The sequence below is a fragment of the Triplophysa dalaica genome, chromosome 4 (assembly GCF_015846415.1).
Source record: "Triplophysa dalaica isolate WHDGS20190420 chromosome 4, ASM1584641v1, whole genome shotgun sequence".
In the NCBI taxonomy this organism is placed as follows: Eukaryota; Metazoa; Chordata; class Actinopteri; order Cypriniformes; family Nemacheilidae; genus Triplophysa; species Triplophysa dalaica.
The window spans coordinates 14721611-14735462 of record NC_079545.1 but is presented as its reverse complement, the minus strand read 5'-3'; the positions used below and the strand labels follow the sequence as shown (position 1 = coordinate 14735462).

At 40.0% G+C, this 13852-nt stretch overlaps 1 protein-coding gene across 1 annotated transcript in view; it reads left to right on the top strand.

Annotated features, from left to right (window-relative positions):
* prodhb (proline dehydrogenase (oxidase) 1b) overlaps positions 1-12032 on the top strand; it is a 31215-nt gene extending 19183 nt beyond the window's left edge. The window contains 3 exon segments of the mRNA XM_056747022.1: positions 4379-4477; positions 7817-7905; positions 11675-12032. Of these exon segments, the coding sequence (XP_056603000.1) occupies positions 4379-4477; positions 7817-7905; positions 11675-11865 (379 nt within the window). The 3' untranslated portion in view covers positions 11866-12032.
* Positions 12033-13852: the final 1820 nt, after the last annotated feature.

Below are 13852 nucleotides of genomic sequence, written 5' to 3'. Positions count from 1 at the left end.
TTGTCTGCCCCCACCCCCCCTCCCTTGTTTGCTATTTTTGTTGTCTCACCCCAACCCATTTGTTATTATTTCTTGTATGCCCCTTGTCATGTTCACCTTGTCTGTCTGGTTTTTGTCTGTTTCCCAGTCAGTCTTGTCTCGTTAGTTACCCCTTGATGAACACCTGGAGGTGCTCATTAAAGGGGGGGCTTATGTCATGATTCCACTATCATGTCATGTTTATTCTTGTTGTTTGAGTGGAGTCATGGCATAACCTATGGTTTTGTGTGAGATTGAGTGATCTTTCTCGTGTCTCGTCATTGAAGAGGAGTTCCAGGTGTCATTGGTTGTGCCACACTGGCCCAACCGCACTTGGCTTTCAGAGCTGAGGCTCTGGGCAACGACTCCCCCTGGCCCATTCCCCTGACAGAGGACCCAGTCTCTCAGGGGAAGGGCGTGTTCTGGCATCCCAGATCAGACCTCTGGAACACCCAAGTCTGGGCTCTAGACGGGACGAGAAGATCCTGAGTTGGCCACTCGCCCTCTATGGCGGAGACAATCACCCAGGCTAGGGCCCCATCTACCAGGCGGTAGTCCTGTCGCGGTTAGGAAATTTCCCTTGCGGTAAATATGGCTGGCACAATAGCGCGGTCGGCGGTATTACCGCACCCACCCACATTTTTTGAGTGATTTTTCATTGTTTTAGTGCATTTAAATATTTATTGATCATTTGTTACATTGAAGTATATATTTTTTTTGGTTTTTAAATGACAGAGAGACAGGTTATATATATATTTTTTTATTGTTAAATGCAGAACAGAACACCATGAACCATGCCTTGAATCTGAAAAACGAAAAAACTAAATTAGCCTATCAAAGAAAAACAGTTTGAATCAAAATACAGCAAATAAAAAGATAATAAATAGGCTATAACTTCACTTGATCATTAACTTTATAAATGAAGGAGAGACGGGTTATAAAATGTTTTTGTCCAATGCTAAATGCCGAACACAGCAATATGCTATAACAATAAAATGCATTCTGAAAAACGAAAGAACTCGAGTATCACATGAAAACAGTGTAAATGAAAATACAGCAAATAAATAATAAAAGCTAAATAAATATGACTTCAGTCACTTGAGCGTCAAGGAATGTGATTTAATCCTGGGTTATGTTGTCCTTGTTTCGTGCTAGAAAAACTAACATATTAACATTATGTGGTTTCAGGGACGAACGCATAGGTGTAACAATTTATTCGGCGGCACTGAAAACTCTTTCTGATGGTGTGCTGGTCGCACAAATACACATTTGCTAGCATCTGAAATCTGCCCTGGTTTTTGCGCCACCAAGGAGAGTGGATTTGCGTTAGAGTCTATTAGCACGTGAGCTCGTTATCTGCGCGAACTCTCCTAGGTACGGACACTGATGAGGAGATTGTCCGTGAGATGAGACCTCAAATTCGACGTATTGCCGCGTGTTACAGGCACCTTTCTTCTGCAAATGTTGCATATCGGCTCTCTAAATTAGCTGGCTCTCCCTTAAGATTCGGTTCAAACCCAAAGTATTCCCAAACTGGCGACATTACATTAGGTTTTGGGACCAGAGCGCCTGCTATTGCGTCCATCTTTAAAAACACCCGATACTAACAGTTGGAGGGACAATGATACACGTAACACTCTTGTATTCATCATTGACTTATTAAACATTCTTTGCAGAATGCATAGGTGTAAAAAAGAACAGCATACCCTGATGTCATACTCAAAAAAAGGTGGTTGGCGCGGTTTCTGCGGTTGTGTTCCTGCCCCTGTGGTTGGCTTGTCAGTAGCGCGGTAGTACAATACAGCGGTTACCGCGACAGCTCTACCAGGCGGTTAAACGCCTCTAGACAGCGCCTCTTCTCGTCCTGGTGTCTCTCTCAACGAGAAAGACCCACTGAGGAGCTCGATCAGGATTGTGTTGTCCTTCTTACGAGACTGGAGACTAACATCTCCCCTCCACACTGAATGTGTATGTAGTCGCTATCGCCACTCATCACGACTCAGTTGATGGAATGTTTCTAGGGCAACACGACCTGTTCACCAGGTTCCTAAGGGGCGCGAGAGGGCAGAATCCGCCTCGTCTCCACTCAATACCTTCTTGGGACCCTAAAGTGGTCCTGGGGGCCCTCTGGGCTCCCCCAAGAGCCCTTCAGAGGTTCCGATCTTCCTCACCTGACGAGTAAGATGGCCCTCCTGATGGTGCTCGCTTTCTTCAAGAGGGTAGGGGACCTCCAAGCATTCTCCGTGTCCCCGGATTGCCTTGAAATCGGCCCTGGCAACTCTCACTTTATCTTGAGACCAAGGCCCGGATGCGTGCCCAAGAGTTCCCACTACTCCCTTCCGGGGCAAAGAGGTGAACTTGCAGCCGCTCCCCATCGGGGAGGAAGACACAACCCGATCCGTGTTGTGTCCAATACGCGCACTGCGCCTCTACCTGGACCGCACGCAAAGCTCAGAAGCTCAGACCAAATCCTTGTCTGTGTTGGAGGACAGCAGAAGGGAAAGGCTGTCTCCAAGCAGAGGCTGGCGCACTGGGTCGTGGATGCCATTACGACGGCATACCGATCTCAGAATCTCCCATGCCCATTGGCAGTGAGAGCTCACTCCACAAGGGATATAGCCACCTCCTGTGCACTGGCCAGAAGCGCCTCTCTAGCAGACATCTGTAGAGCTGCGGGTTGGGCAACACCTAAACACCCTCACAAGGGTTAATAACCTTCGCGTAAACCCGGTGTCCTGCGTGGCGACATGTAGGACTGGCATCCGGGGGGGCGTATGCCTGCGAAAGCACCTTCCCACCCTCCAGCAGGTTGGGTCAGTGTGCTATCTAACTCTCTTCTTACCCAAACATATGGCTAATAACAGGTATCTCACCAACCTTCCTTCTTACCCAAACACTGGTTAAGAACAGGCACTCCATCCATCACTAAGCAAGCACCCCCTTGGGGTCGGCTGGGCAGAGCAGCCTTCCCCCTTAGGCCGGGACACCATATTTACTATCACAGATAGCTCTAACCGGACCTAGTGCTACCTGACGTCTGTAACACCCCCTCCGTGGGCTGTTCCGTCTGATGTGTCCTCATGAAATGGTTCCCACTCCTGGTAACCAATCATCTTCCCCAGGTGAACCTCCACCTTCCGGTTAAATACTCAGCCTGCAAGTTCCATGCGTTCTCCTCCAAGGACGAGACCATACCTATGTCCACCGTATTCCTCCACAAGGGTAGGAGGTGGCCTCTGCAGCGCATCCCTAATTAAAGAAGTTGCGCTTACACGTTGTAAACCCAAGCCGAACGGCCTCTCGCCAGTAGAGAGCTAAGGCCTCCGTCCGTGAAAGGTTACCTGTCAGGGCTGTACCCATCTTTCTCCAAGAAAGCTCTGGAACCCCCCGACCACCACACTGGAAGGTTACAGTTTCGCGAAAGCTTACAGATGACATGCCCAGGCCTGTTACCGTTGCTTCGCTAGAGATTGTGACGCGATACAGTGTCTGGCGCTTTCCATAGGTAACCCCATCTGTCGTTCTCGACACAACGTCGAGAGACCGACAGAAAGGGAACGTCTTGGTTACGTCTGTAACCTCAGTTCCCTGATGGAGGGAACGAGACGTTGTGTCCCTTATGCCACAAACATGTACCGTATTCTGCTGCAGCCGTGAGAGGCTCTCAGGCTCTTCAGAACAAGAGGTAAATGAATGCTGCTCGCAGGCTTCCTTTTATAAGGGACATCCGGGGGCGGAGACCGGCATGCAAATTTCATTCGGCAAATTTCATTGGCCTTTTCTATAGTAGTCAGAGTTGATTGGTTTTTTCAAGGGCGAACCCCATCTGTCGTTCTCGACACAACGTCTCGTTCCCTCCATCAGGGAACTGAGGTTAAATACGTAACCAAGCGATCAGTTCGAAAACCCAGCATACTACCTCACTGTCATCAAAGGGAACTTTTTGGACCACTTCCAATTCAAACCCATAGGTGACCCATATGAAAGCATCTACAGACACCCACACCACATACAGTAAATAACTGAACCTTAAGGTCAGATTCACTTTGCTTTATCGGGAATAAGTTTCTGAGACGGTTTTAAGACATGTTACAGAACATCCTTATCTGATCATCAAACATAACCTGTGCTTCATTTAGACAGTCTACCTACTGACAGAAGGTTTCACAGTAAAGAGATATATCTAGACTTATCTCGTCATAGGTAAGCTTCTTATGATCAAGGCATTTTCTGACAGCTTTCAAAATAAATCTGATGTTCTCAATAGCTTTTGTGTTTGCCGATCAACCGTCAACTCAACGCGTCGATTACAAGTCGAGAGCAAAAGCAGGCTGATGTATGAGCCACTGCTTTCTTTCAGATGTCTGGATTATGGGCTGGAGGAGATCGAGCTGAACAAGAAAGCAAATGTCATGGTGGCGTCACATAACATAGATACAGTTAAACATACGCTTAAATGGTAAGACTCGTTTTTCTGTGCATTTACTTAGCCGATCACGATAGGAACAGACTGTTGTTTTTATACTGACTAACAAGTTTTTTTCTCACGACTACATTTACATTTTACATCTATGCATTTGGCAGATGCTTTTATGCAATGTGACTTACATTACATTATCCTATACATTTTGTTTCTAAGTATGTGCAATCCCCTGGGATCGAACCCATGACCTTGCCGTTGTTAGCGCCATGCTCTAACCACTGAGCTACAGGACACTGTATTACTGAGCTACAAACACCACTGTTGTGCATCTTAATACAAAATATCACACTAATATATTTTAAGATATGTCCGTGGCAATTGTTTATTACATATGTCACGTGTGCATTGCGCTTATAATAAAAGAAGTCACCTGTGTCCTCCAAAAAAAAGGATTCACATCCCCTTAAAACTATCTCTTATTACACGGCTAAAGGTCCGCATATTCCACTCCGAGGTTTCCATTTAACGCTCGCTCCTCACAGTCTGTGTCCTCTCACTGGAGACGACAGATCGTTCCATCGATCGACAGGTAGATGCAGTAGAGCTTTTGTTGTTACACTTTCTTTGCTTTTACAAAAAACATGTTATGAAAAGAGTGTTGTGTTCTGCAGACAACTCTGAATAAAGACAGGTAATATAGAGTTTATTTCTAATATTTCCCCTACTGTGACCATAAGCGGTTCTTGTGAATATTAACTGCAATATGCAAACAGTGATAAATCCATCCTTCCGTGTAAATAAACAATGAAATTATTCTTCTAATTAATAAACCAAAGTACGGGATCCGTGAAGGGACGAACTGCTCTGTGCTTTTTAAACCGCATTTAGATGCAAGTTATTTCATGTCTGACGTTGAGATCTATGGCAAAATGTAAATGCTGAATTAAAATGAAACCTTACAGATATACCATTCATGGCCCTTAGAGCTGCATTAAACAGTCTGTCTTATTATTCTGAATAAATATATTGATTAACATTTAAGAATTTGACATGAAAATTGTAATGTAAGATATAAAGTCATTAAAAGACTAAAACAATAATGAGGGGTGCCCTATTTGCCCTGCACAACACCCCTGCAACCCTTCCATCAATTGACCCAAGCAGGCGGGTCACCCGGATTTTGGTCCACATATATTGAATTAATATTACAATACGAGTTAAATATTTGCCATTGTAAATCTCACTTTAATTTATACTGTTTCCATTATGAGCCATATTTACAATTATTCTGGTCCTCGAATCTGATACTATATATATCTATGACGGGAACCATTTCACAAGTTGGACTTATAAGAAGAGAAAGTAAAAGCAGTCGCTCTAATAGCCTTTTACAGCAATAGTGACCGATTGCAGAACCATACGTAACAGCTGTATCTCTTTCTCAGCGCTCAGGCCACAAGTGTCTCGAGACACGCTTTTGATAACAGAAATTGCCATGTCATGCTATAGTAAACCAAAGCTCACAATACTCATCCCATCTCAGCGCGGGGCGTTTCAAAAGGATGAAATTGCTTGGGGGGGGCGGATATGGCCCACAGGCCATAGTTTGCTCACCTCTGGTCTAGGCTTAAGCCCTGTCCGGGAAATCGCACCAAGTGTATTGAAACTTTAACACATATTCTAACAGAAAACAGACCTGCTTTTTCACATTTAAAAAACACCTTTTTATAGGACATCGCCAAATAAGGTTAAAGTACATACTGTAGGTACCAGGGTCAAAAATTTACGGGGACTTGAGGCAAAAATGCCATGAAGATGAACAAAAAGCACACCAAAATTTGTGTCAAAAGAAGAAAAATTGGCTCTGCTCAATAAAACGAATACAACTGTCACAATTATGATGAGATATGACACGAAAATTGAAAATGAATTAAGTGTCCGTTGCAGTGTTCAGATCTGATCACGCATCAGAAATTATTTCTGTGGTTTGAGAGTTGAATATTACAACCAACCAGAAACAGAGCTTACGAAATTGCCATTAAAAAATTGCCCACTGGAAGTTTTGCCCCTTGTTAATTTCTGACCCTGATAGGTGCACGCAGTGATGTACAGTAGTGGCCAAAAGTGATGTCCAGAGGGCACATGCTTATAATGACACTAGGTTAGATTAAACTATCAAAATATCAGGAGTACCGCACAAAATTGAAATATTACTAAACTTCGGTAAGGTATTTGATTGACGAAATGATTGCAAAAGGGCAAACTGCAGTGTAACGGAATATATGTTTTATTTTTTAGCATTCCTCTGTTGATCTGTGAACTACTAACAATATTTCTACCAAATTTCAAATAGAAACATTGTTTCCCTTTGTATTTATTTGATAAAAACTGGAGAAACGGGTGAAAATAGGCTCTGTAGATCTCAAATACTCAAAAGAAAACAAGTTCATATTGACTTGAGCAATACAACATTATTGTTGTTAAAAAAAAATGATGTGACAACCTGGATTTTTTTCACAGTTTCATGTGTCTTTTCATGCTATAAGTGTTTCACATTGCTGTTGGACGGCTTTGTCACTCCTGAGGTTTGGTTTCAACAGACACTGATATGGCCACATTACATCTAGAATTACTGATTAAAAGAAAATTGTGAATGGTCATTTTGTTCCATGACTGTATATGAAGAGGACAGGAAAGTACAGTGTGTTGGCAAAAGACCTCAAGCCGGCAACCAAACACGGGTCAGCGGAAACACGTTACGCTATATGACGAATCGTTTGGCCCAAAAGGCCATCAGCGTCCTTTAATTCTTCACAAAACTATGCGTTCATGCATATGACATTTATAAGTCATTATTAAATTATTATAAAAAATATGTTTAAATAAATGTTTGGATGCATTTTGTAAGTTAGAGATCACTTTTGGCCACTACTGTGCCCCATTCTGCCCATGTTTTATTCGCTAGTATCATGGATGGCTTTTTATAGTGTTGTTTTTTTTCTATTCTTTGCTATTTGGTCGTTGTCTCTGGAAGTACATTAGTCCGTGTCAGTGGACACTGAAATGTGAGATCATTAATCTTCATGTAATCACTCCGTAGGGGTGTGACCTCATTTAATAAATGCATTGACAAACATCATTAACCCACAGTGTCATTAGATTCTAATAAAGTAAACTACACACAAGTTATCCTCATTTTACATAGTTCACACATAATTACACTCTTAAGTATCACAAAATGTATCAGGTGTGTGTATCATGAATATAATGGAAGTAGAACCGTGAGTGAAATGTATCATTACTAATGACCTTGCCAAAGAGACCTTTCTCATTTTTCACTTGCTGTGATGGCGCTGTGTGTTTATGCTCTGACAGGATGAATGAAATGGGTCTGGCTCCCGCAGATAAGATGGTGTACTTTGGCCAGTTCCTGGGAATGGGCGACCAAATCAGCTTTCCGTTAGGTAAACCGCACGAACAAACACACACGATGTTTGGGAAACCCCTCTAAAGCCACTGCCAGCTGTTGTAAATCTCAAGATTATGAAATTACAGTAACAGTTGACATTTTCACACAGTACGGATAAATTAACTCTGGGGAAATTAGGCATAACTTTCCTCTAAAGGTCTCCATCATCGCTGATGTTGTGTATGAAAACACGGCAGTATGACTTTGTATCTGGACGTACTGTAGATCGTCCATATTTGTTGAACAGTTTAAACGCGTCATTTGCGTTAGGATTGACTCAAAGCGAACTTTCATTCTCTAATTCTATTCTGTTTTTCATAACATCATACTGGTAATTACTGGTAATGTTACAACTTCTTACACTGAAAAAACACTTCTTAGAGCTGAAGGGAAGAACAGCAGGCAGGAGACGAAGTGATGTTAAATAGACAGAGAAATGATTTATTGAATAATCTCAGTTGTGCGTTGATGCTCAGTCAAGCTCTGTCAAACTTCGTCTGACTAGAAACAGATTCAATATGTGTTTTTAACCATTCAAGATAACAGTATCAAAACATTGTCTATTATGGACCTTGAGATGCAGACCAACGGATACGCATATCAGCATAAGACACAATACAACTCCCAACGAGGTTAAACAACAGGAAAGTAAGGAACAAATAATATGAATAGAAGTAAATAATAAAATAAATGAATGAATACATATGATGAATATTGTAATAAATGGGATAAATGAAATAAACAAGAAACAAGTGTATGTTTCTATCCAGATCTATCATACCCCCTTCTTAATCATATATGAATAGATTAGATTATGTATGATTATAAATCTTAATGATTAAAAGCAAGCAACCTCTCATAATCATGACAAACCAACAACAACAAAAACAAAAGTTTGGTTGATCAGGCCATACTTTTCCATTCTCCATGCCCTTTAAATGGACAGGTCATTTTCTCTTTCATACCGCATACTAGCACGAGAAAAGGGGGTGTGACTAGTCTCAATGTGCTGTCGTCTGACCAGCATTGTACTTTTGACAAAACAAATAAACAACTTCAAAGTAATGTACAAGAGCAAGATGATTAACACCCCTGACACTACAATTGTTACAAATGCTTTCAAGTGATTCCAGATTGGTCCTAATATTGATCCGAACCATGTATCCCACTCAGATGAGAATATACCATGATCTTTGTTGATTTTAGCAACCTGTTCATGTAGAACTTGAGCTAGATTGTGGACAACTTCCTCAGAATTGTCTGGAATGTAAGAACAACACTCAGTACCAATTATTTTAAAGGCTGCTCCCTGAGAGGCTAACATTATATCTAAAGCCATTCGATTTTGCAGAACATCTTTTCTCATTGCATACATTTCAACAGAGATGTTGGTGATAGACTGAAGAGTACTGGTTGCTGTTTCCTCAAAAGCTTCCTGTAATGCCTGTACTTCAGTTTGTAGATCAGTCACTCCGAGGAATGGTACAAATCGCCCTAACCACTTTTCAGCCTTGGAAAGGGAACGCCTAGTACGTGTCAGGATTAAATTATGTCTAACATAATCTTCTGACACTACTCGAACTCAGGGCCGGCCCTGGGCATAGGCGGAATAGGCAAATGCTAAGGGCGCCGCCCACCCCTTGGGGCGCCCGAGCACCCAAATTATTATTTTTATGAATATATTTTAATTTTTTTATTACCAATACTACTTAAATATTATGGATTAAAAAAAGCGATCGTCCGATAAAGACAAAACTACAACATTGCTTTCCCGAATCCCGATCCACCCCGGTCCGACTGAGTGACGCATCAATCTCCCCCGCCCCCGCCCTGCTGAAAAACAAAACAAACATCCGTTACCTGTGTGTGATTGTGAGTGACAGATGGCCGAATTCACCGACACTGATAAGTTGTCATTATGTCAAAAAGACCGAAGCCATCTGGTGCCCAGGGAAGAAAAAAAAGAAGAGAAGAGGAAGAAAAACGCGAAAAAGACAGAGGTAGGTAATGATTAGTTTATCTATGTTGCATTAAGTTAGTTCAACGATGCCTGTAAAGTTCGCTAATTTGAATTAGCTTATGACATAGTTAGTCGAACTTGTGCAGTATTTTATGGTATTTTTATTTGAATTGGCTAAATTAGTAATGTTATATGTATTATTTTTTCAGGAGATGTTTTACTTTAACTTCACTACATTTGAAAGACAAATATCGTACTTTTTACTCCACTACAATTCTGTCAAGGTCCTTGAGTAGAAAGTAGTGACATATAAATCTTTATTTAAATGAGTTCTGCATAAAATGTTGCTATATAAACGTAAATCTTTATTTAAAATGAGACAAATCAAAAGACAAATCAAGACAAAGCTGTGCAGTTTGTTTCTGTGTAAGTTTAATAACAAAATTCCTGGGGCACCAGGTGAAATCTTGCCTAGGGCAGCAAATTGGCCAGGGCCGGCCCTGCTCGAACTGCTGGTAAAACATAAGCCAAATAACACCTTCCTCTCCATCCCTTAGGAAGGAACGAATAAGCTTTGTTACCACAAACAAAGTGTGTTCCATTAGGAGCAATGAATGCTGAATTTGTGATAAAGTTCATATTACATTTAGAAACCTGAAAAGTCAGGTTTGGGTCAGAATTACTTCCTGCACCATTCCTTTCAAAACACCAGAAGGAAATGACCTCAGATTTTACATCGAGTGCAAATTGGGTATTGGAGCCAGTATTATCATATTTAGGCAAATGCCATGAGTTGTAACGTGGATAAGAACAACCTCTGTAGTAGCACATTGTGCTTGTAACCTCTAGGTGAGTATTCCAAGGAAAATTGACCTGAACACACATCTGTGAGAATTTGATATCGTTAATGGTCTAACAACTGTGCATTTAGCACCAGCTTTTCCTTGTGATTTGGAACAATTAGAATTTACAAAAACTATAGTATAAGTGTACCCATTGAGGCCCCCCTGTAGTGGCTGTAATTCTACTTCTTCCAAATATAACACTCTTGGCCCTATATTCTTAACATCATCTTGATGTTTCAAAATTAAATAATCATACATTTGCAACAAATGAGATGCAATACAACTCCCAACGAGGTTAAACAACAGGAAAGTAAGGAACAAATAATATGAATAGAAGTGAATAATAAAATAAATGAATGAATACATATGATTAATATTGTAATAAATGGGAAAAATGAAATAAACAAGAAACAAGTGTATGTTTCTATCCAGATCTATCAGTAGTGTTCACACATGAACCTTATGATAATTTACCAGTAAAGTCAGTATGTGCGAAAGGGGCTTGTAACATTTATTGAGCTCACTAACTATTATTATTCTGGCATGCTTCGTTGTTATTTTACCTTCAAATATATTAACATGTACGCATTTGGCCTGGGATCGATCTCATGACCTGTGTGTTGCTAACACAATCCTCAACCAGTTGAGCTCAAAATTTTACAATAATTTGTAGAAAATGCTAACGTGCAATTAACATCATTGTACATTTTGGATACATGTTTATTTAGCTCAGGTCGTGGATTTGATTCCCAGGGAAGACACTTCAAAAAGGCACAATGTACTTTTAATGCATCTTAAATCACTTTGGATTAAATTATATGTCAAATGCGTTATGTAAATATAAGTGTTTGTTCAAATTCTGTTGCTTCATCACTGAGAAAACTCCAATAATAATGTTATGGTGTTAATAAAAATATAAGTGTTAAATGAAATAACTGAAAAACACTGTATATCTTTAGCCCAGGCAGGTTTTCCGGTGTACAAGTACGTTCCGTACGGCCCGGTGAACGAAGTGATGCCGTACTTGTCCCGTCGGGCGCAGGAGAACCGTGGCGTTATGAAAGGAGTTCAGATGGAGAGAGATCTTTTGTGGAAGGAGCTTGTACGCAGACTGACCAGCGGGGAGGTGTTTCACATGCCTGCTTTATAAAATACACTCCACTTCTCACCAGAATAGCTTCTCCTGCACTTCTGACCATTTTTGCTTTTAACATACTGCGCACATTATGCATTATTTACACCAATAGTGTAAAGTACTATTTTGATTCAAGATGAACATGTTTGAGTCATATGTCACTGCACACTCTTATATCTTGCTGAAAGATATTTAGCGCCTTAAATTCACATTCTGTAAAGCAAAGAAATGTAATTCTTTCTTTATTATTTATATAAAGAGTCGTGCTTTACTGAAAAATGTCACAATGTCAAATGCAAAGTATATATAATTTTATTCTTTTCCCCTTGATTTTCCTCACTGTCTGGCTTTGCACTTTATCCTTTCTTTATGAGTCTGCTGAAATGTCAGTTGTCTGAATGTGCCCTATTGTTTCATCACCCAATCTTTCCTCAATTCCTCCAATAGACTAATAATAAAAATATAAGCATGATCATAAACACATCAGTGTCACTTTCTAAAAATTACTGTTTGAATTCAAGGATAACAGCGGCTAGATTTTATTTATGTGACATTACGTGCTCAGAGTGAAGAATAGTGGGTACGTCTGAAACGAAAGTTTTCGGTTTTTACTTTGCTCAGCTTGGAGATAACAGCACGTCTTTGCTTTTCCACACTTTATACTGTTAAAGTGTAAACAGATTATATTTCAGATGGAATTTATTCCAAGGGTGTACTTTGTTTGTGCTAAAGCCAAATCTTGTAATTTGCACTGTGAGTTGTGATTGCGAATAAAACCGCATATTATTTTGGAATTGCTGAACTTTATTTTCGCACCCTCAGTGATATCTTCTGCTGAGAAGCGCGTGGCGAACTTTAAAAAATTGTTTTAATGAGATGATTTGAAGTGTAGCAGCCTAATGAAGTGTTTAGTGTAAACGGAGGTTAAATTAAATAACCCTTTTTATTATCTGGGCAACGAAGCCTCTCTTGCTGAACCAACAGCTTCTTTCTTTATCCTTTAATATTTTCTTTCCCCCGTGGAGTATTTGGTGAGGATGAAGAAAAGGCGGTAATTGATTGAGCCAAGTTAATGATTTCCAGACAATGGGTTTGCTCTGAAGTAAATTGTGCAATTTCTCATCCATTTCAATCTCGCTTGAAATCCATGATGGATCAAGAATCCTTTCACTTTCTAAAATAACATTATACTTTGCAAAGTCTTCTGTTAGATTCCAATTAGTGCCGGGTTTTAATTTGCATACTATTTGTACTATATAGTGTTTAATTTAGGAGTATGTATTCTTAAAGGGACAGTTCACCATGATTGGAAAAATATTCTCTATCCCTTATGAAAATATACCATGGTTTAACCATAGCCTGCAGGGAAAAATAACCTGTAAAATTGCTTTATAAAATCCTCGTAAGAATTTCCACATTTTTTTTTAAAATAAAATTTGCTGCTTTAATTCAAGTGCAACTTACTAACGAGAATAAAGTAAATTCTAATCATTAAATACATTTAGTTTTTGTTAAATGATCAAATAAATGTTACTTCAAGTAAACAAAAAAATTACACCGAAATCAAACTTCTCGTAATTACTTTCATTACTTTCATATTGAAACATATTTATTATTTACAACATAGATAGTCAAGCAAGAAGAGACTTGTGGTATCTGTACTGGCATTAGCACAGTTATGGCTCAATAAGTGAAATAATACATTTCATTATGAATAATATCGTGCCTCCCTCAGCCTAAGCACAAGCATCGCTGTTCTGAACAATGGCAACATCTTAAAAAAAACCAAGCTTAAAAATTATACAAAAAAATCTAAATCTCTAAGATAAATCAACAAAAACACGAACAAGTCTTTATTTTTTACTGAAAAACACTTGAAATGACAGTTAAAGCTACAGTTTGTAAAAAACGCTGCTATGAGGGCGTACGATCAAAACAACAACAATGGCGTAGCTTGATGACACTGTGAAGGAGTGAGGATGATGGGATTCCCGCAATTTGC